The sequence below is a fragment of the Lampris incognitus genome, chromosome 1, assembly GCF_029633865.1.
Source record: "Lampris incognitus isolate fLamInc1 chromosome 1, fLamInc1.hap2, whole genome shotgun sequence".
Classification (NCBI taxonomy): Eukaryota; Metazoa; Chordata; class Actinopteri; order Lampriformes; family Lampridae; genus Lampris; species Lampris incognitus.
In genome coordinates, this window is record NC_079211.1 from 37,526,858 (window position 1) to 37,550,106 (window position 23,249).

The following is a 23,249-nucleotide window of genomic DNA, read 5'->3' on the forward strand; positions in this document are numbered from 1 at the left end:
ATTCCAAGATGCATTGCACGCCACATTCCCCCACTACAGTCAGTGAACACACAGGCCCACAAGCCATGCGAAAAACAGACAAGGTATAAACCAAATGTTATTTATTATATATAAATGGCGACGACGCCATGCCATCGTCGCCATTTTAAGTCGGATCGCGTAAACATTGTGTGCATTGTGTTTTGACTTAATTTTTTCGTGCGTTTACCCTCGTAATCATGGCTTCAAAGCGTAAATCTGATGCAAGTGATGGTGATGCATGGAAGAAAAGGAAAATGATCACGATTGAAACGAAACTGGGAATAATAAAGCGTTCAGAGAGGTGAAACGCTCTCATTTACCCAGTGAGGCGGGGAGGCAAGCCCCGAGCGGGCTTTCATCTCTGGTGTCAAACAGCCGGCCTCCGCCAGTCGCGACCCACTCCAGGGTCAGTGGCCCATGGGGAGTTTGAAATGTACAAAATGTTTCTTTAATGCTTTTATGCCTATACACACATTCTCTCTCTCAATTATAAATACTGTGCTGTAGTTCAATTTATCATTATTACTGCATTATTATATCTATGATGTTTTAAGTAAAATATATACTATATACTAAAACAAACATTTGACTAATTGACGCTAGATGTGAACTGTACGTAACTGTTCCAACTTACATACAAATTCCGTTTACGAACAGACTCAGAAATGGAACTTGTTCATAATCTGGGGACTGCCTGTATTACAAATAGTAATACTACACCGAGGAAGATCCTAAAGAGGATTTGTAATTATCTCGCTTTTTGAAAGGTACTGGGAATGTATTGCTTATTCTACAGCACAGACTATTTGCTGGGTCATGGTGAGACACAGAGCATCTTCGTTGGTGGGTCATGGCAATGAAAAAGTTTGGGAAGCCCTGCCCTAAAGGATCTCATGTAATGTGGTGGGCCTCGGGTAACACTGACACTTCCCATAAAAGTACTTGGATAGTAACCTGTTATTTTTCGTGTCTCTTTCATTTAATTTTTCAACACAGAGCCCAATATTTATAAAGTTTCTCATCCTATTTTACCGTGTTGTCGTTTTCTTCAAGTTAATTGTCCAGAAAGAAATTCTACAACAGATCTAATTTGGCACTAAATGAAGACAAAATACATCACCTTTCCACAGTTTATTTCCTTTTAAAATAATTCATACAAATGCATACAATCACAAACATATCTTTGTCAGGTTGTCAGTTGTGACCAAAAATAATGATATTTACCGTAGAATATAGAATATGTATACTGTATATTGCTACGCCTACTACTTTATCATTAAGGGGACCAAGGTAGGCAACAGTGGACTGTGTTTTACTCCCAGGGATGAAATTTCAAGGACCACCATGAAATTTTAAATGTTCGTTTGTCATTTTTATTTTTAGTTTGTGGCTAGCTTTAGGCCTTCTCAACACTTTCAAAGAGCGGTGCTGCTGAGCCTAAGGAGTCATTTTGTATGTGACGTGTCAGTATTTAGTCATTTTATCCCCACAAGGTGTCAATTGTCCAGTGAGGGGAAGGGGAAAAAAAGTCACAGACTACGATTCAAACAAAAAGCATTCCTGTTGAGGAGTTTTGGGTTAGGCAGCAATAATCTGACTGTCAGTATTACAAACTGTATTAACCCGCCCCCCTCCATTTTAAATTTCTGTCAAGCCTAGTATGGGACATGCTGACCATCAACTTGTGAAACTTCCATCCCTGGTTGCGATGCCTACTACCTCACCACGAAGGTCAGGTAGGCAACAGTTAACTGTCTTTACTACTCAGCCACTGGCAGAGGAAAAGCCACAAAGCACCTTTACCCAGCTCAGCAACTTAACAGCCCAACTCTGGTCTAAAAATCACTTTAAAAAAAAAATTCACATTTTTTTATCCTTTTTTATGCAGCAATTTAATGTTACCATACAATGTACCGACAAACGTTCCCAAATGTTTATTCAGTGTATTCAAGTGTATTTACAGGGAACGTTGCAAGTAACAATATATATGCATAACCGTCACAATTGTTAACACACTGAACTTTCAGTCAGGTCCAGTACATTTATGTTTGCATACGTTTTGTGTGGTTTTGAGTCCTCAATTTAGTGGGCAGTCTTTGTAACGGTGCTTTGTGGAGCTTAACACCACCACCACCCCCCACCCCCCAGCGCTGCTTCTTAAGACACAGATACAACCAAGTCACATTGACACAGGCAGGCAGAACATCATATGTACACATAGACACAGAGGCCACGGGTAGAGGCTAAACGGTATATTTAGAAAGGACCCATCATGAAATGCTAAAGGGATACTACACACTAAAACCACTTGGATTCAGATGAAAATCAGAACATTTTACCATGCTATAGTGAAAGACAGCAATCTGGTCAAATATCTTTACTTCATTGTGCATATTTCACTTTTGTTGATTTTTCTACTAATCCATAGCTCATTGCGCTCACCAGTAGGCCTCTCTTTTGGAAAATTGATAAAACTGAGCACTTTGTGGAGCCAGGTGTCACATACATTTAAAAACAAAACAGCTGAGTAAAAGTAGGTAGACTTGGAGCAGACCATGACAAAAGACATAACACATTTGGCTTAACTTCCTACACACCTGAACAGCACAAAAGTAAAACCATTAACCATGCAACCTCTCTGTCATTGACCTTTACCTGATGGCACAGTGCCCCTCTGTGGTGAGATTGCCATTTTGCATCCAGACTAATAAATAAACTGTTTAGTTAAATTATAAGGTGGCTGTGAAAGAGAACACACTATTGTGCAGGTTCGTGAAGCTGCAAAAAAAAAAAAAAACAATGCTTGAAATCTGTTCAATTACTTTTTCCCCTTGTCAGCCGGGCCATTCAGTGTATCCAGATCTACAAGGGCAACTCACCATAGAATACTGATGGGCTAGCACGAAACAGCATGCTGATGCTTTGGACTATTTGTATCAAACCTTGTGCTAACTCTCCAATACAAAACTTTCCTTGATTTCGACACTGCTAGCTGTGTATTGTATCATCTGTGGCGGTCAGGTAAGGATGGAAAAAAAAAGGCATAGCAAGAAAAAAACTTTTATTTTCCCCCTCCAAAATCTCTTAAAGCGGATGGTGTAATGGCAGTCAGTGACAAATAGGCAAAGTATTTACTTGTGGTCTACCATGCTTTGTCTCTCAGAGTAATCAACCAGATACTGTGAATTGTAGTTGAAAATCAAGGCAGAGGATGAAATCATCCCAGTGAAGCATACCATTTTGCCACCACCCTTAAGCCGTTCTCCCCGAAAACCCTTCCATTTGGGTCAAACTCGGGAAACGTTTATGCAACTGCAAAAGCACATGCCCCTTAAAAACTGATGGGTCAAAAAACTCAAAATGTTAAAACAACCTTCTTTTTTTTCCATGTAAGACACCAAAGAGTAAGGAACTATGGGGGGAAAGCACTCATCTGCATCGAAAGGAACTTTAAAATGAATAAAAAAATAATAATAATAATTAACCAACTGGGGTAACTTAACTTCCTGAGACGGTGTGCAAAAAGCTGCCTCTTTTTGGGGCCTGTTATTTTGGGGAAACATTAAAAAAAAAAGGAACAGATAATGTATTACTTTTCAAACCAGTTTGGCTACATTGAGAGATCACATCACTCATGTTTGTGTTAAGACTGCAATACAAATATCAGTATCTTCTCGCTGCAAGTCTAAAAAAAAAACTGTACACAGACAGGTTACATTCATTTCATAACCCACTACCTACGGTTGTACATCAAACTAAGGGAAGGCCACAGAAAAAGAAAGAGCACAAAAAAGAGAGCAAGAGAGAGAGACAGAAAGATGAAATAAGCCCTCCTAACTTTGGACAAACTACAGTCTAAGACAGCAGATTTGATTCAATATATATATATGTATTTTTTTCCCCAAAACTGACAAATGTTTTCATTGTGTTCTATGTCCTTCTGCCATAGTAAAGGGGTTAAAACTCAACTATAGTTGTTACACACAGTCTAACCTGTAACCCTTGACTTCTTTGAGTCAGTTGGTCTCAGGGCGAAGGAAAACTGTCCCTTTCTCCCCATCACCAACATCACCATCATACTTCTCCTTTTCTTCCTCCTTGGTGTTTGAGCTGGCTGCCAAGAACAGATAGCCAGTGAGCTGTGGATTGATTGTAACTGGGGACTCAACCTGTCAATCTGAAACTCTATAGACTTGTCTCTAAACAACTTGTCACTAGGGAAGTTATCGTTATGACGCAGGGCTGCCATGACAACCTCTGGTTGCCAGGCAACATCGGCAGGCATGTATGTGGATTTGTGTGGTTGGAGGCTACAGTTGATCGTTGGGATGCTGCTCTCTGTCGCCCTCTGGTGGCTTAACGGTGTTCTGGCCGGGAGATGGGGCGTGGGGAGGGTGTGTCACCGCGGGCGGGAGGGTGTGGGTGATGGGCACAGCGCTGGGAACGATGCCCTCTACGGTTGGGGGGAGGCCGCCCGATGCCAGGCTCACAACTCCCGGGGGGTACCTGGGAGGGTGGGGAGAGAGGGTTAGTGAAAGCTTCATCAAATCAGCATTCTTCATTTCGGCGGCTTATTTATGTTGTTTTTCGTTTTGTTTACCTATACGCCCCGTTCAGCTCAGGGTGAACGGTAGCTGGGTCTACTCCTGCCCAGTGGTTGGTCTGAGTGAGAAACTCCTTATTCACACAGTTTTTCAAACTGTCTGGAATACGACCTGAAAGAAAGAAAGAAAGAAAGTGTAAGGAGGGCCAGGCAGCCAGACTGATATGGAAACAATTACTTTTAATTAATACTTAACCAAAAGTGTTGACATCAAACTTTTATTCAAGTGGTATGCCTGAGTTTAGTGGTCTTGTGATTTGGAAAAAAAAATTGCACATGATTTGTACTTTTCCCACTTTATAAAGCCTGCTTTTACGCTTCAAATTAGGTATCCTGATTTTCATCAAGGAGGCTGCAGAGATTCAGAGCGGGGGCTGAGGCAATGCTAAGGCAGCAAGATTCTCTACTCTCCCATTCTCTGTGTAAAATCATTACAACACCATCTCCATCCTACGTGGTTTTTGTGTTGCCACACAATACTGGAAAAGACTGCGGCATATCGTATGTGAGGAATAGACCGGCTGTTGAACAGGGCTGAGGGAGAAAGACGGAGATGGAGGGGGAGCAAATGACTGGAGAGAATAAACAGACACAGAGGGGGAAATTGCAGGGAATGAGGGAGGAGGAGGGAATGGAGAAGACGGTGAAAGGAAAGAAAAGGATAACTGCCTATTCTAAAAGAGGAGGGAGGTTTTTTTATCAAACGGCAAATCACTCAGGTACTTAATTCCCCTAAAGATATATTGTCATTCCACCGTCTACATTTTTCATCGGGGGGGTCATAGTCACAGTGACCTTTTGCCTTAACGTGTGTGCGTTTGTTTCTTAGTGAGTGTGTGTATTTGTGTGCGTTACCTGTGACAGCCCTCCGGATTTCCCTGGCAGCCTCCTCTCTCATCTCCAGCGAGGCCTGTTCACTGTACCAGGCAGCATGGGGGGTACAGATCAGGTTGGGAGCATCCTTCAGTGGGCCTTGGCTGAAACTGACACACACACACACACACACCCACACACACACACACACACACACACACACACACACACACACACACACACACACACACACACACACACATTAATAGTAACAAAAACTACACAAATACAAAAGACAGTTCCCATTTGAAACATATTTCAATGGGCCTTAGCTGACACTGTTACGGACACCCACCTAAACTTGTCCGCCAGCTATTATCAACAACAAAAATCTCAAAATGTCAATCTCAACAATACAAATTCTGACATGTATCCTATTGGGGGTGGTTCTTCAGCACATCCTAGCTGTCTCTGATTAAGACACAAATGTGTTCATAAGTCCACTTAAACAAGAAAGTGCACAAATACTGGGAAGTTAGCTGTAGTGTACATAGGCAGTGTGCTTACAATTACACTGAATGGCAAAGTGCCCCTGCCTCTGCTGGGGTACTAATGCCTGCTTTGGCATGCTCAGTGTGTTATACCTGAATGGCTCCGTCTCGTGCACATCCAGGGCGGCTCCTCGTATCCTGCCCTCCTTTAAGGCCTGCGCCAAAGCCTTCTCATCAACAAGACCACCCCTGGCTGTGTTTACCAGGAAAGCCCCCTGACGCATCTGTCACACACACACACACACACACACACACACACACACACACACACACACACACACACACACACACACACACACACACACAGGTCCAATGTGCTTTAAGAAAATGTAAGGATACAGAATTGCACCATTACAAAAACATACACACAATGAACACCCCACAAAAAGTTAGATCTTCATCAGCAATGAGTGGTTGCCATTCTGCTATTCCCACATCACATTTCTACTGAAAATCCACCTTCCATCAGGACATCAGTGCTCACATCAACCTATTTTTTCCCTGATGTTTTAAAGCGGATAATTCATATTTTTTGAGATATTCGAAATGCATCGTAGGGATGCTGCAACAGTGCAGCAGTCCTTCCTTGCTGCAGTAGAGATTTTATTTATGGCTGTGCTGTTTCATCACCATGTAGTGCTGTACTGATGTGGGCATAAATAAATGATTCTGCTGTGTGTGTGTGTGTGTGTGTGTGTGTGTGTGTGTGTGTGTGTGTGTGTGTGTGTGTGTGTGTGTGTGTGTGTGTGCGTGCGTGCGTGCGTGCGTGCGTGCGTGCCCGCTACCTGTTTGATAGTGAAGTCATTGATCAGGTGATGGTTGTGTTCATTAAGGCTGCAGTGGAGGGACACGCAGTCGGAGTGGAAGAGCAGGTCCTGTTGAGGGGAAAGAGAAAGTGAATTCTAGAAAGAGCAATTAAAATTATTTACTAGAGCTGTCTGTCGCTCCTCATGTCTGCTGCCGTTTTTAAGTGGCGATTCTCCCAGATACACACCTTCGGGGGAAAACACAAAACAAAAACAAGGCAATATTGGGGGAAATATTCCATTGGCGTACACACACACTGTTATACACTGCTCAAAAAAATAAAGGGAACACCTAAAAACACAATATAGACCTCGATGAATGAAATATTTCAGCTGAAAATCTTTATTTATTAGACAGAGGAATGTGTTTAGAGCAAAATAACCTAAGAATGATCAATGGAAATCAAAATCATTAGCCCATTAAGGTCTGGATTCAGAATCATACTCAAAATCAAAGTGGAAAATGAGAACATAGGCTGATCCAACTTCTGTGGAAATTCTTCAAGGCGATTCAAAATGAGGCTCAGTAGTGTGTGTGGCCTCCACGTGCCTGTATGCACTCCCTACAACGTCTTGGCATGCTCCTGATGAGACGACGGATGGTCTCCTGAGGGATCTCCTCCCAGACCTGGATCAGGGCATCGGTCAACTCCTGGGCAGTCTGTGGTGCGACATCGCGTTGGCGGATGGTACGAGACATGATGTCCCAGAAGTACTCGATTGGATTCAGGTCTGGGGAACATGCAGGCCAGTCCATAGCATCAATGCCCTCGACATACAGGAACTGCTGACACACTCTGGCCACATGAGGACGAGCATTGTCATGCATGAGCAGGAACCCAGGGCCCACTGCACCAGCATATGGTCTGACAATGGGTCTGAGGATCTCATCCCGGTACCTAATGGCAGTCATGGTACCTCTGGCTAGCACGTAGAGGTCTGTGCGGCCCTCCAAGGATATGCCTCCCCAGACCATCACTGACCCACCGCCAAACCAGTCATGCTGGAGGATGTTGCAGGCAGCAGAACGTTCTCCACAGCGTCTCCAGACTCTCTCACGTCTGTCACATGTGTTCAGTGTGAACCTGCTCTCATCTGTGAAGAGCACAGGGCGCCAATGGCGAATCTGCCAACCAAGATGTTCTCTGGCAAAGGTCAATCGGGCTGCACGGTGTTGGGCTGTGAGCACAGGCCCCAATTGTGGACGTCGGGCCCTCATACCATCCTCATGCATTCTGTTTCTCACTGTTTGAGCAGAAACCTGCATATTAGTGGCCTGTTGAAGGTCATTTTGCAGGGCTCCGGCAGTGCTCCTCCTGTTCCTCCTTGCACAAAGGACCAGATAGCGGTCCTGCTGCGGGTTGTTGTCCTCCTGCGGCCCCCTCCACGTCTCCTGATGTACTGGCCTGTCTCCTGGTACCTCCTCCATGCTCTGGACACTGTGCTGGGAGACACATCAAATCTTCTTGCCACAGCACGCATTGATGTGCCATCCTGGATAAGCTGCACTACCTGAGCAACTTCTGTAGGTTGCAGATACCGCCTCATGCCACCTCTAGTGGTGAGGGCACTAGCAAAATGAAAAACTAACCAAAGATCGGCCAGAAAAGATGAGGACAGGCAAATGGTCTGTGGCCACCACCTGCAAATCCATTCCTGTTATAGGGGTTGTCTTGCAAATTGTCTAATTTCCACCTGGTGGAAATTAGACAATTTACCAACAGGTGAAATTGATTCACAAATCAGTGTTGCTTCCTAACTGGACAGGTTGATATCTCAAAAGTGTGATTGACTTGGAGCTACATTGCATTGCTTATGTGTTCCCTTTATTTTTTTGAGCAGTGTAGTTAAGGGCATATAATATGTAGGCGTTGGAGAGCATTCAGCTGTCTTAGTGTTGATGTAATGTTGATTCTCATTTTACAGTCTGTTAATGTTGGCAGCCAAATATCTAAATGTAAAATCGTATTATATATCCGAACAAATATAGCAAAAAAAAAAAAAAAAAACCCAGCAGTTTTGATTCCATCCATCCATCCATCCATCCATCCGACTTCTCCTGCTCTCAGGGTCGCGGGGATGCTGGAGTCTCACCCTGCAGTCCTAAGATGGTCTCAAACATGCATGACAGGGCTGTTGATCAACAAGTGGAGGCATGTGAGTGTGTGTGTCTTACCTGTAGTGTGGTGACCCTCTGGAGACCCAGGGACCTCTCCACACCATCGGCAAGGTAAGGGTCGTAGAAAATGACATTGAAGCCAAAGGCCTTGGCACGCAGAGCTACTGCCTGGCCAACACGACCTACGCAGACACACGCATATAAATATCCACGTCAACACACATTAACATGCATCAGAAAACATACAGCAACATACAGACAAGTAGACACGCACACACACATGAGTGTTGAGTGTTATGCCTCCAAAACAATGACATAAAGCTCAATTCCACAGATTATTGAAGAGTAAAAAAAAAAAGTTTCCAAACACGACAGAGGGGAATTCTACTTCTTTGTAATCCGCTTACATTTCACTAGCAACAGCTCATGAGAAAGCCAAATTAGCTGAGTTAGAGACAAAACCTCCCTGAAATGAGAAGGGGAAAGAAATGCTTGCTGATGGAAAAACCATTCTGGAGACTTTCCTCAGCAACAGCACAACACATCACATTTAACCATACACCCAAACTGAGGCTGATAATCAGCCAAAAATAACAGCCAGGTCATTTTTTAATTATTATTTTGCAAGAACATTGCTTGAGTCAAGCAGGCACCATTCTCTCCCTGCATAGAGAGAAAGCGAGAGAGAGAGAGAGAGAGAGAGAGAGAGAGAGAGAGAGAGAGAGAGAGAGAGAGAGAGAGAGGGAGAGGGAGAGTTCTTCTGGGGTTCTTTTATCATAAGCCAAGGAAGTTGGTTCATACATGGATTTTTTTTTAAATTTACCCCCCCCCCCCTTTTTTTCTCACCAATTGAATTTTTGGCCAATTACCCCACTTTCCAGGCTGTCCCGGCCGCTGCTCCAACCCCCCCCCCCTGCTGATCCGGGGAGGGCTGCAGACTACTACCTCCTCCCATACATGTGGAGCCACCAGCCACTTCTTTTCACCTGACAGTGAGAGTCTCACCAGGGGAAAATACTAACATGTGGGAGGATCACACCATTCCCCCCAGTTCCCGCTCCCCCCTGAACAAGTGCCCCAAACGACCAGAGGAGGTGCTAGTGCAGCAACCAGGACAGATACCCACATTCGGCTTCCCACCCGCAGACACAGCCAATTGTGTCTGTAGGGACGCCCGACCAAACTGGAGGTAACACGGGGATTCGAACGGGCGATCCTCGTGTTGGTAGACAACGGAAAAGACCGCCACGCCACCCGGACGCCCCCCCTCATACAAGGAATTTGACATGGTGGGATGCTCAACATGTGAAAGAGTCACAAAAAATGTATAAGCGATAATATCTCTGCACCTGTGTTTATCCGAGTTTGCCAAGTAAGTTAAGGAATTTGTGTGTGCGTGCGTGCATGTGTGTGTATTCTACCTACCAAGCCCTATGAGTCCCAGTGTCTCTCCTCGAATCCTAGCGGCTCCTGATGCCACCTCTCGTATCTGCTCCACGCTCTGCACCCGCGTGCCCTCCCGGAGAGCCTGGTAGACAGAGACAAATGGGGAGTTAAAAAGAAAATAGTTCCAGTTGGGTGAAACAGTCAGATGACAGCAGGACAACACAGTCATGGTTAAGATGCGAATCCTTATTAAGCCAGATATTGTGATTAACCATGGTGATCACCAGCTACATTTTTACTGCACTCTCATCCATCCATCCATTATCCAAACCGCTTATCCTACACAGGGTGGCGGGGATGCTGGAGCCTATCCCAGCAGTCACTGGGCGGCAGGCGGGGAGACACCCCGGACGGGCCGCCAGTCCATCACAGGGCCCACACACACACATTCACACTTAGGGACAATTTAGTATAGCTGATTCACCTGACCTACATGTCTTTGGACTGTGGGAGGAAACCGGAGCCCCCGGAGGAAACCCACGCAGACACGGGGAGAAGATGCAAACTTCCACACAAAGGATGACCCGGGACGACCCCCCAAGGTTGGACTACCCTGGGGCTCGAACCCAGGACCTTCTTGCTGTGAGGCGACTGCGCTAACCACTGCGCCACCGTGCCACCTGCTCAATAATCCAAGTAAGGAAATCATGGAAAGGTGAATCGGTTCATCTGGACACAACTTTCATTGAGAGAAACATTTCTTAAAGTGTCTTAGATGAGTGATGAAACATCGATAAACGTGTCCAGATGAACCGATTCACCATTCCGCGATCAAACCAGTTCTACTTAAGCAGGACACTTAAAAAAGGACAGCTACATTTTTACTGCACTTTCTGCATCTTAAATTAACATTTTGACAATTCTCAACTACTGCAACAAATACGGTTTTCATTATTAATTGTGATATCAATATTCCACAAACATCAATGGTAAAAACTAAAACTCTGATGCGTCATTACACAAAATCAATTGTGTAGGTTTAAAAAGAACAAACACCAGTTAAGTCAACTGTAATTATCTTAAATCGGTTTATCACCGATTGATTCACGGCACGACTTGCCTGGTGCAGCCAGGTGGTACGTCGGTACAATGTGAGGATGTGACATAGCGTGGAGTCGGCTGTCTCCTCCACAGAGGCCGCTGGCATGTTACATACAGCAATGCCTGTTGAACCAGACACAAGGTAAAGGTCTGTAAGAGCTCTGCACCATTGGACCTGAAGGGAGGGGGGGCGGTAAAAACCAGTCTGGCAGATGGAGAGATAGAGTGCAAATACAATATATCAGCTGTTTTTCTCTACCAGCGCTAAAAACAAGTGGACGTGTGTGTGTGTGTGTGTGTGTGTGTGTGTGTGTTTGTCTAACCCAGTTCCCCAGCCGATTTGATGTCGATGTTGTCGTAACCGCTGCCGATGCGTACGATAATGCGTAGGGCTTTAAACTTCTCCAGGTCTTCTCGCATCAGGGTGATGGTGTGATACATCAGTGCTCCAACAGCTTCATTCAGCACCTGGAGCCACACACACACACACACACACACACACACACACACACACACACACACACACACACACACACACACACACACACACACACACACACACACAAACAATGACAGAGCGATGTGTGTAAGAGAGATAAAATGGGATGTGGGTTACACCATATGTGTGTGTTTCAACAGGGTTTTAGTGTTTTACATCAGTGCCTCTAAACCTCATTTAACACCTGTACACACAGAAAGGAAGGAGTGTGTGTTTGTGTGTGTGGATCAGATTAAAGGTGTAGTTATTCAATGTGCACATTTTCTAGTTTTGGAAAGGCACGTATTGACCGGAGGGATTCGGAGCGAGCGAGCAAGCAGGTGTTAAAGCATGTCTGTGTGGGCGCACACACAAGTGTCCATTCCTACAGTGTCTGTATTGCCAAGTGCATACATACACGCATGCTCTTGGCCCTGAACCTGGTCTGCCTTCATGCTCATAATCTTGTGCTTTCTGTATATAGATCGTCTATGTGTGCATTAGGGATGCAAAACTGAACCGTAATAAACCTAAACGTTCACTACACAAACTACGGCCCGGTTAGCACACGTGAGCCGCACTTTTTCGGCTCCACAAGTAAAAAAAAAAAAAAAGAAAAGAAAAGCTGGGCGTCTGGTTAGCATAGCGGTCTATTCCGTGGCCTACCAACACAGGGGTCGCCGGTTCAAATCCCCGTGTTGCCTCCGGCTTGGTCGGGCATCCCTACAGACACAATTGGCCATGTGTACGGGTGGGAAGCCAGATGTGGGTATGTGTCCTGGTCACTGCACTAGCGCCTCCTCTGGTCAGTCGGGGGGGGGGTAGTGCAATCCTGCCACGCACTACGTCCCCGTAGTGAAACTCCTCACTGTCAGGTGAAAAGAAGCGGCTGGTGACTCCACATGTATCGGAGGAGGCATGTGGTAGTCTGCAGCCCTCCCCGGATCGGCAGAGGGGGTGGAGCAGCGACTGGAATGGCTCGGGAGAGTGAGCTAATTGGCCAGGTACAATTGGGGAGAAAAAGGGAAGGGAAAAAAAAAGATTTGCAGCCATTTTCAGTTGTTTGTGCTGCAGGATTTTGCCATTCGGTGAAAAAGCTTGAGCCGCGTTACACTCTGCTGTCCCGCGCACACGCTGCTAACACAGCACTCGCCGAGCTGTATGAACAGACATGCGAGGGAAGTGAGAACCGACTGGCCAAACCCCTCAAACAGCGCTCACCAGCGATGGTTGGACCTCCAGGGCGGCTGAGTCACCTGACCGTGAGTGTTCATTATTTCCAATGGGAGATGGAAAGTGCAGGGTTACGGACACGTCCCCTGTCGGAGAGCCGTACAAGCACACACTTAGCTGATGAACGCAGGCCCGATTCGTGTTGCACTTAATGTTGTGAAAAATGTAGCTACACTGCCAGTATTTTACATTTGTTTTAAATAATAGGCAAAGTGGCGCTTTGAATTGAAAGTTATTTTTGCAAATTATGCACACAAAAAATGCAGCTATACTGAAAGTATTTTTATGTTTGTTTAAATAGGCTAAGTAACACTTGTGTTTTTGAAAGGATACTTGTTGATTTCATATATTATCAAATCTCTGAATGGAAGAAAATGTTATTTTTGCAAATAAGACAAAATACAGAGAGAACAATGGAAATGTTTTTCTTCTCCCTAATGTGCATTGCAAACCGAGAACCGTGGGCTTGTTGAACCGTTGCACCCCTAGTCTGCATGTGGACATTCAATGCATCTTTCTTATTCTCTGTATCTTCTTACATATGTACCAAATGTGTTGCATATCAAACAAGTGTTACTGATAAAGTTCGATAATGGGAACATGAGGACTGCTAAAAGTTGTTTTTTTTTATTTTTTCCAGTAGCAACCATGGCACTTGGTTCACAATCTCGCTGCTGAAACTGAGCAAGCGCAGAACCGCAGCAAATGCTGGCAAACAAGATAAAGTACACACACGGGTCTCTGTGCCGGCGGCAGGTGCCTTCATTGAGTTTTCGCGCAATCCCTATAAGAGCTTAGTGGGGTTCTTGGGAGTGGAACAGGAGAGCTCCAAAATAACTTAATCACTTCATGGAATAATAAGCAGGTATCGGTGCACGCTAAAACCGTGCTCGGTGTCTGTTCACACCTCTGGACCCCGTGGTCTCCTTCTGCCTTGCCCTTTACTTCCAGCGTGTGTGTGTGTGCACGCGCATGTGTGTGTGTGTGTGTGTGTGTGTGTGTGTGTGCGCGCGTGTGTGTGTGTCTTGAAAACGACATGTGGTTCAATTACAATGAAAGAAGCCCTTTTAATTAGACAATGCGGTGGCTTGCTTAATAGAGAGACAGAGGGACAGGGAGATGGAGGGAGGAAGAGCGAGAGGGTGAGACAGAACCATCTGTTTCTCCCACGCCGTGGCCTACCAAGCGCGCTCACAGAACGAGTGTGCCTGGCAGGGAGCCAGCGTGAGATGTTCCCTGCCAGACAAACAAACCCATTTCTAATCAGTACTGGCTATGGGGCACGCTTAGGAACCACCCTGCCTTCACCCCGTTTCTAAGTGTGCCCAATCATTCGTGGGATCATTCTTTCTAATTAATTTTTGTTGTGGAGTTTCTCCTTTCTTCTCTTGTAGTTTGTGATCCTAAGAACAGTTAAAATAGCTTGCCTGATGTGAGAGCTTAGCAATACAAGGCTGCATTTGCATGTTGGTGTTGATATTGAATGTTGAAGTCTTCACATGCCAGTAAGCGTTATCTAAACTGTAGTTTCGGACACATTTATAAACAACGTGGCATCGTACATCTGCACCATATGGACAACTCATTATGGACTCATTATGGACTCATTATTCAACATGGAAAATTAAAAAAGAAAAAACATGGAATATGATTCCAAGGTCAACATATAATGCATAGCATCTATATATAGAGTCTGCATCAGGTGATAAACAAGAGTGTTCATATCTGTGGCTCCACGATGGAGAAATGTGCAGTAAGCCATGGTGTTGTGTGTGTTACCTTCTCGTGGATCTCCTGGGTGGACTGGGCGTCGCAGAAGGCGACTGTGGCCACGTCTTTCAAAATGGGCATCTCCACGGTGCAGTCGCGGCCGTCCAGCAGCGCCACCAGGGGGCGTGGGTGCATTGGGCCGTTCATGATGGGCGGCCTGATGCCTGCAGGCACATGGGCAGACAGACGTGCAGAAACACACACGACAGGGACAGTGAGTGTAAAAAAAAGTTGGTCAGAAGAAGAGAGCAAACCTGAGTGAAACAGACTGAATGAGCGGAGAGAAAGAAGGGAGGAGCACAGTAGCACAGGGGGCGCGACAAGAGAAAGCAAGTGAGCAAGAGACAGAGCAAGAAAGAATAAAAATAGCACAGTCAAAGGCAGCATAAGGTTACAGGAAGTCAGCGTAATTATTCCTTTTTAAGAAGAATGGTGATAACGCAACTGCATTAACCTCTCAGAGATAAGAGGGGTCCTCATTTGGTCAGAAGGACACCTGGCAGGCTGATAAAGGGCATTGTCGCCTCATCAATAAAGACAAACTGTTTCCCCCGTTATATTCTCTCTTTTGACATTTGATTATGTTTTAAAAAAAGATGCAGGGTTCCAAGAATAGGACATATTTCTTAATCGCGACTGATTTTCAGTTTCTCAAGTACAGTAAGTAATACAATACAGGGCGACACAGTTCCCCCACAAAGTGGGAAAGTGGGGGGGGGGGATCCTTCCCCGGTGCAGATGTCAGTCTGCAACACAGCCAACACCAAGACTGAAAGCTTCCTAATGGCATCTTGTCTTTTTTTATGACTCCCTGAAGCAGATGTTAAGTGGTGGACGATAAGATGGGTTAACAACAGATAAGATAGAGTGAGCAGATAGATAGATAGATAGATAGATAGATAGATAGATAGATAGATAGATAGATAGATAGATATGTATGCCAGGTCTTACAATCTGTGATTCAAAGAAGAGACAGTTGGTAGCCTGTCAGTAAATGAGAGACGGCCCTCTCACCCTCTCCCTGCAGCATAGTTTATCAAATCATGTCTTCACATTTCACCATTACGCCGTGAGTGCTAGGCCTTAGCAGAGGGTAAGTGGCACTTATTGTGGCACCTGTCTCCTCACCAGTGGGCAATTTGCACAAATTTAAAAAAAAAAGTGGGAGTGTGTGTTGAAAAGAAGAATGCAGCTGGTTTCCTCAACTCGGTGAAATTACCTGAACCAGAGCTGGCAGTAATAGAGATCATTGGAACAATAACAGCAGGAGATGCATTTAATCCTTAGTGCTCACTACGGCAATGAAATCCATCTCTCTCTCTCTCTCTCTCTCTCTCTCTCTCTCTCTCTCTCTCTCTCTCTCAAGAACTAAGGGCTGAAACTAAACTGACTGACTAAGGTTAATGCAATTGGTACAGGGACAAAGGAGAAACTGGATGGTGTGTGCCTAATTGGTGGTCCTTGAAATGGGGAAAAAAAGGTTTTGACAGCCCTCTAGAATACAATTAGTTAAAATATCTACCAACTTACTCTCATTTCTGCTGATGCAAAGCGCACCCATCAATCGTTTCTGAGTACGTTTTTTTTGCATCTGTGGGCGCTGACATCAGGAATAATGAACTCATTTCACCAAAAGTATTCTACGAACACCTTTCAGCAGCCTCCAAATGGATACACATTAGGCATTTCCCTGGCCGCTTGACCATTTTTTTTGTCGGTATGGACACTTTATGAGCGGGTCGATTAATCACTACACAGGGCATTGCAACTCCAGTGCTTCAGAGCTCCTCGAAAATTATTGAACGATGAGGGTGTTTTCATGGCTCCCAGGGTCGTGACTGTATCTGTACAGGGAGCGACTGCGGAGACCGCAGCACACTGCTGTTTCCATTGCACTTAAAGAACTGCATTGTTTAAGAACAATTCAAAGGCTTGTGTTTTGTCTGCTTCAATCCGTGGCTAATTTTAAAGCTACAATTCCAGGGATTTACATGCCAACAAATGTCCTTTTCAAGTTAATTAAAATGGACAATGTTGGGGCATCCAGGTAGCGCGGCGGTCTTTTGCATTGCATACCAACATGGGGATCGCCGGTTCAAATCCCCAGTTGTCTCCGGCTTGGTCGGGCGTCCCTACAGACACAATTGGCGGTGTCTGCGGGTGGGAAGCCAGATGTGGGTATGTGTCCTGGCCGCTGCACTAGCGCCTCCTCTGGTCAGTCAGGGCGCCTGTTCGGGGGGGGGGGGATAGTGTGATCCTCCCATGTGCTATGTCCCCCTGGTGAAACTCCTCACTGTCAGGTGAAAAGCTGGTGACTCCACATGTGTCGGAGGAGGCATGTGGTAGTCTGCAGCCCTCCCTGGATCGGCAGAAGGGGTGGAGCAGTGACCGGGTAATTGGCCAGATAACACTGGGGAGAAAAAAGGGGGGGGAATCCCCCCCCCAAAAAAAGACAACGCTCAGGATTGTAGCTTTAAAGACAGGGATTGATTTGTGGTGCTTCTTAGTACTGCATTCATCTAATCAGTGTTGTTCACCCCACCATCTCCCACCAGAGGACACACATTTGTTGGTTACTCCTCTTAAGGTGATAACAAATTCAAGTTCCTGGACCCATGTGAGAACCATTTTGGTTGTGATGGAAGTGGTTTGTGAACCCATGGGTGGGGTTCGTCGGTCAGTGTGTTTACATTCAATTTATTGATTTGATTTTAATCAGAATAATTTAAGTTTTTAAGTTTCCTTTATTAATCCCCTTGGGGGAATTAAGTTACTGCACATTAAACCCTCCTAGCTGTGATCTGTGTAGCTAGGAGCAGTGGGCTGCCGCCTTCAGGCTGCCCCCAGGGACCAACTCCAGTTCTTTTCCCACTGCCTTGGTCAGGGGCACAGACAGGAGTATTAACCCTAACATGCATGTTTCTTTTGATGGTGGGGGAAACCGGAGCACCCGGAGAAACCCCACCACAGACATGAGGAGAATATGCAAACTCCACACAGAGGATGGCCTGGGATGACTCCCAAGGTTGGACAACCCCGGGGTTCGAACCCAGGACCTTCTTGCTGTGAGGCAACAGCGCTAATTACTGGGCCACCATGCTGCCCAATAATAATAAGAATAAGGCAATAAACTGACAAATGCAACACCTGAATTGAAGCGTCTTAATCAAATGAAGGTCTAAATCAACAGCGTAATGTGACTAACAGAGCCAGATTCTTTGTCGGTCATTGGATTTACTGTGTTTTGTCTCCTTAACTGTAATTGTTTTGGACAATTGGTTGTGGGCATGCACCGAGTCCCGCTTCCTGGCATCTGACCCAGAAACAATGGACAAAGGACAACATGGTGACCGGCAGTTAACTAAGATCTAAAAAAGGAAACTGCACACTTATAACTCCAGTGCAAATATTTATCAATCAATGTCTTGACAAACTCACTTTGTCTTCTTTAGGATAAAACAGGCGTGCAGCTTCCTTTTCTTAATCTTTGGATACTGATCCAGTTGGGCAGCACCTCAACAATACAGGTGTGTGTCGTCTCTTTTCAAGTGTCGGTAAATAACCGCATTTCTGGAGTGAGACTGAAAAATAAAGGAGCTTAATATCCTAAAGATTTTGACTGGCAAAAAAACAGAAACAGGCATTTTCCAAAAAATCTCCAACCCAATGTTGGAAGTGGAGTCACCCGCCTCAGATCACTAAGAGATCACATTAGTGAAACACTTGCAGACACCTCAATCAAACTATTACATTAACTTGATTATTCGCCTTGATTGGCTTGATGACTATATGCATACCTAGTCAGTGTGGGATGGATGGTACAGCATGGAGTGGCAGTAGGAAAAGGGCTTTAAGGCCCCCCTGAACTGAAGGGTAGGAGTCCAGAAGTTAAAGAAGCAAGCTTATGGATATAATAATGACAGTTCACATGTCCCAGACCAGCTGGGAAAATCAGGACAGAAAGAGTGAATGGGAAATCACTGAGGTGGCATTGAGTGAGGCGTTTATTGTATTTATCTAAATGCATACTCTGAGCTGCAGCCAAGACTTCCCCTTGAAAAAAATTCCAAGTTGCATGGGGCAAATTACTGGTTTGCCGTGACTGCGAGCATTTGAGAGTGATGTGTGCTATGCTGTATTTAGTAGCAGTGGTAGCTTAGCTGAATTTTCACATCTGTTTTGCTTGGCTTTGGCTGTCAGAATGGGCTTGTGGTTTGACGGATCATCGTGCAACTAGAAAGATGACATGTTTGGTTCCCTCAAAAGCCAATGTGATTCCTTTAACAGCCACTCCTCTTGTAAAGTGTCCCCTAAGAAAGCTGGTCTCCTCAGTCTGTGTGAGAGGAAGCATCCATTAGACGCCTAGAATCTAAATGTGCGTCTCTCTGCCCTTGCCCCCGCCTTGTAGCCATTCAAACGATCATTACTTGAATGATTCACTGACATAAAAAAAGATAAAATATACACATTAGCTAGATTTGTTTGCATTAGGGGAAAGTCATGATGGATCTTTTTTTTTTTTACATTTTGCTTTAATTCTCTGGCAGCTGTGATGTTGGTAGACTAAAAACAGGGAAAGGGGTGCTGCTGTCATCCTTTCTCTCTCTCCTCAATGTCCTTTACTGTGTCAAGAAAAAAAAAACAGACAATAAAAAGATGCACTTTCCATGGGAAGCAAGAGAGCCGGACATTCGTTTCAGTATATTTTTGATACAGCTCCTGCACAGATGCCTACAACTTTAATTAAACTTAATTCAATCTAATACTCAATTTGCGTATATTTTTATCAGCACAGTAAATTTAGAGCGAGAAACTTGATCTGTGGATACGGCTCTACAGCATGGGCAAGCGTATACGGTGAAACCCAAAGCCTTCTCACCAAGGCCTGTGTCACCCGGTCAAACATTAGCTTTCCGTAACAGTATCTACCTACAGGCATTTGCACTTACACGTCAATACAAATCAGTGGTGCACAGCCGTGGAAGAAAAAAAAAAGAATTCAACAACAGCAAATGCTTCTAGTTTCAGCTGGTCTAACAGAAAAATTCAGACCAGGACAAACCCGATTTTTTATTTTCTTTTCAAACAACGCACAATATTTCAAAACTGCAAAAGTAATTGGGTAATGCTAATCTAAGGGTCCTGTATTGTGTTTTAGCCTGCAGACTGATCATGTGCAAATGTGTTTATGAGTGTGTGTGTGTGTGTGTGTGTATATATATATGTGTCCTCATAATCTTGGTATCGCTGTGAATCTGTGTCAGGAACATTTCTGAGAGTAGATTCCGGACATTTCCACAGCTCACTCAGTCCAAGTTAGGGAGGAAATAGTTCTCATTCCAGCAACAAGCATGACCTTGGAAAGACCAGCGCACTCGAGTGCTGAATACTTCATAATAAAATACTCTATTCTCTTACTTTATACACATAGACACACACACACACCTCTCTTATTATACACACTATTTTTTTATACATTCCCTCTCTCTGCTTAGTTCTGGACTCTGTCACTATCGCGCTCAGTTCACTTAATATTCATTCAATTTCCCACTCCCTCCCTGCCTCCCTTGCTCTAGGGCTGGGTAAGCCGAGAGCTTTTGCGGTGCAAACAGACCAGCTGACAGCAAACAGGGCCACAGCACCAGTTCTGCTCTTCGCCAACTTCCCAGGGTGGTCTCTGGAGCCACCCAGAGACTCAGATTTAATGCCAGGCTACACAGTCAACATTAGGAGGCAACACAGATGGTCAATGTTGCCTGCAAAATGAATGGCAGACAGCAACTGGGGCAAAGTCAATAACAATAACATTAAGGGTTATTAGGAACAAAGTGCCAATGGTAATAGTTGCTACACAAAACAACACGGGGATGAAATGTTGTTTGAGCATCATAATGACTAGACAAGCATTTCCAAATCTAGGGGCAAGGACACCTTGTTGGCTCCCACAATGTGGAAATGAGAATTCTGAAAATTCATGATCCCAAAAAACATGATGCCGACTACATCAGATTGATCATTTAATACTGTTGTTGACCAATTCAGTGAAGCAACTTGATTTTGTGTCCCCTGAGGGATGAGAAACCCTTTACAGCACTGTGAATACACGCCACTCTATGTTTTAAATGTAGAGGTCATCAGGAATCTGGCCAACCTCAGTGAGAGTCATCTGCCAAAAAAGTCTGATTTGGATTAAGGCTTGTCAAACAACCGTATTTTACACACACACACACACACACACACACACACACACACACACACACACACACACACACACACACACACACACACACACACACACACACACACACACACGCACACGCACACCACCCAAAACATTAAAACCACTGACAGGTAAGTGAATAACATTGATTATCTCATTACAATGGCACCTGTCAAGGGGTGGGATATAGTAGGCACCAAGTGAATAGTCAGTTCTTTAAGTTGATGTGTCGGAAGAATTGGCAAGCGTAAGGATTGGGGACGCTGACAAGGGCTAATTTGTGATGGCTAGATGACTGAGTTGGAGCATCTCCAAAACAGCAGGTCTTGTAGGGTGTCCCCAGTATGCAGTGGTCAGTACCTACCAAAAGTGGTCCAAGGAAGGACAACCGGTGAACCAGCAACAGGGTCATTGGTGCCCAAGGCTCATTGGGGCATGAAGGCTAGCCTATCTGGTCTGATCCCACAGAAGAGCTACTGTAGCTCAAATTGCTGAAAAAGTTAATGCTGGCTATGATTGACAGGTGTCAGAACACACAATGCATCACAGCCTGCTGCGTAGCCACAGACCAGTCAGAGTGCCCATGATGACCCCTGCCCACTGCCGAAAGCACTTACAATGGGCATGTGAGCGTCAGAACTGGACCATGGAGCAATGGAAGAAGGTGGCCTGGTCTGATGAATCATGTTTTCCTTTACATCATGTGGAGTGCTGGGTGTGTGTGTGTGTTGTTTACCTGGGGAAGAGATGGCACCAGGATGCACTATGGGAAGAAGGCAAGCCGGCAGAGGCAATGTGATGCTCTCAGCAAAGTTCTGCTGGGAAACCTTGGGTCCTGGCATTCATGTAGAGTTTACTTTGACAAGTACCACCTACCTGACCATCACAGAAAGGTGAATCAGTTCATCTGGGCACAACGTTTAGTGAAAGACTCAGCCGAGTGACTTCGTCAGTCTCAAATCAGGCTGACAAATTCACTCGGATGAGTGATGAAATGTTTCTCCCACTAAACGTTGTGTTCAGATGAACTGATTCACCTTTCTGTGATTTCCTTACATGGACTATTGAGCACGCATAAAGACACCTACCTCAACACTGTTGGAGATCAGGTACACCCTTTCATGGCAATGCTATTCCCTGATGGCAGTTGCCTCAGGTCTCAGGTGGTTTTAATGTTTTGGCTGATCAGTGTGTGTGTGCGTGTGTGTGTGTGTGTGTGTGTGTGTGTGTGTGTGTGTGTGTGTGTGCACGCACATATACAGACATACACTGATGAGCCAAAACATTATGACAACTCACAGGTAAACCGAATAATGTTGACCATCTCCAAACAAGGGGACATGTCAAGGTCTGGGTAGATTAGATGGTAAGCAAACAATCAGTTCTTGTAGTCAGCTTGTTGGATGCAGGAGAAATGGGCAGGAGTAAAGACCTGAGCGATTTTGTCAAAGGCCAAATTGTTATGGCCAGACAACTGGGTCAGAGCATCTCTGAAATGATAAGACTTGTGGGGTGCTCCCGGTCAGCAGTGGTGAGTAGCTACCAACAGTGGTCCAAGGAGGGACAAACCACAAACCAGCGACAGGATGTTGGGCGCCCAAGGCTGGCTCATCAGTATACGAGGACAACGAAGGCTATCCCATCTGGTCCGAACTGACAGAAGGTCCACTGTGGCACAAGTCACAGAAAATTTTAATGATGGTTACGGGAGGAATATGTGACAACACACAGTGCATTGCATCCAGCTGCATCTGGGACTGCCTAGTCCCACACCGGTCAGAGGGCCCATGATGACCCATCCACCGTCGAAAGCCCCTACAATGGGAACGCAAGCGCCGGAACTGGACCTTGAAGCAGTGGAAGAGGGTCGCCTGGTCCAATCGAATCCCATTTTCTTTTAGATCACATGGATGGCTGTGTACGTGTGCGCCGTTTACCTGGGGAAGAGATGGCACCAGGATGCACTGTGGGAAGACGACAAGCTGCTAGAAGGAGTGTGATGCTCTGGGCAATGTTCTAGTGGGAAACCCTGGGTCCGGCCATTCATGTGGTCATCAATTTAACACGTGCCACCAACCTAAACATCATTGCAGACCAGGTACATCCCCTTCATGGCAATGGTATTCCCCGATAGCAGTGGCCTCTTTC

The 23,249-nt window shown here is 45.2% G+C and overlaps 1 protein-coding gene across 2 annotated transcripts in view; it reads right to left on the bottom strand.

Annotated features, from left to right (window-relative positions):
* Nucleotides 1-2,258: 2,258 nt before the first annotated feature.
* Nucleotides 2,259-23,249, bottom strand: part of LOC130132828 (C-terminal binding protein 1) — a 39,823-nt gene continuing 18,832 nt past the window's right edge. For both annotated transcript variants that reach the window (XM_056301882.1, XM_056301894.1), the window contains 10 exons: nucleotides 14,891-15,045; nucleotides 11,724-11,868; nucleotides 11,420-11,523; nucleotides 10,339-10,441; nucleotides 8,971-9,095; nucleotides 6,774-6,863; nucleotides 6,082-6,212; nucleotides 5,480-5,607; nucleotides 4,622-4,736; nucleotides 2,259-4,527 (listed from right to left, as the gene is read on the bottom strand). In XM_056301882.1, the coding sequence (XP_056157857.1) occupies nucleotides 4,332-4,527; nucleotides 4,622-4,736; nucleotides 5,480-5,607; nucleotides 6,082-6,212; nucleotides 6,774-6,863; nucleotides 8,971-9,095; nucleotides 10,339-10,441; nucleotides 11,420-11,523; nucleotides 11,724-11,868; nucleotides 14,891-15,045 (1,292 nt within the window). In that variant the 3' untranslated portion in view covers nucleotides 2,259-4,331. The remainder of the gene's footprint in view (nucleotides 4,528-4,621; nucleotides 4,737-5,479; nucleotides 5,608-6,081; nucleotides 6,213-6,773; nucleotides 6,864-8,970; nucleotides 9,096-10,338; nucleotides 10,442-11,419; nucleotides 11,524-11,723; nucleotides 11,869-14,890; nucleotides 15,046-23,249) is intronic.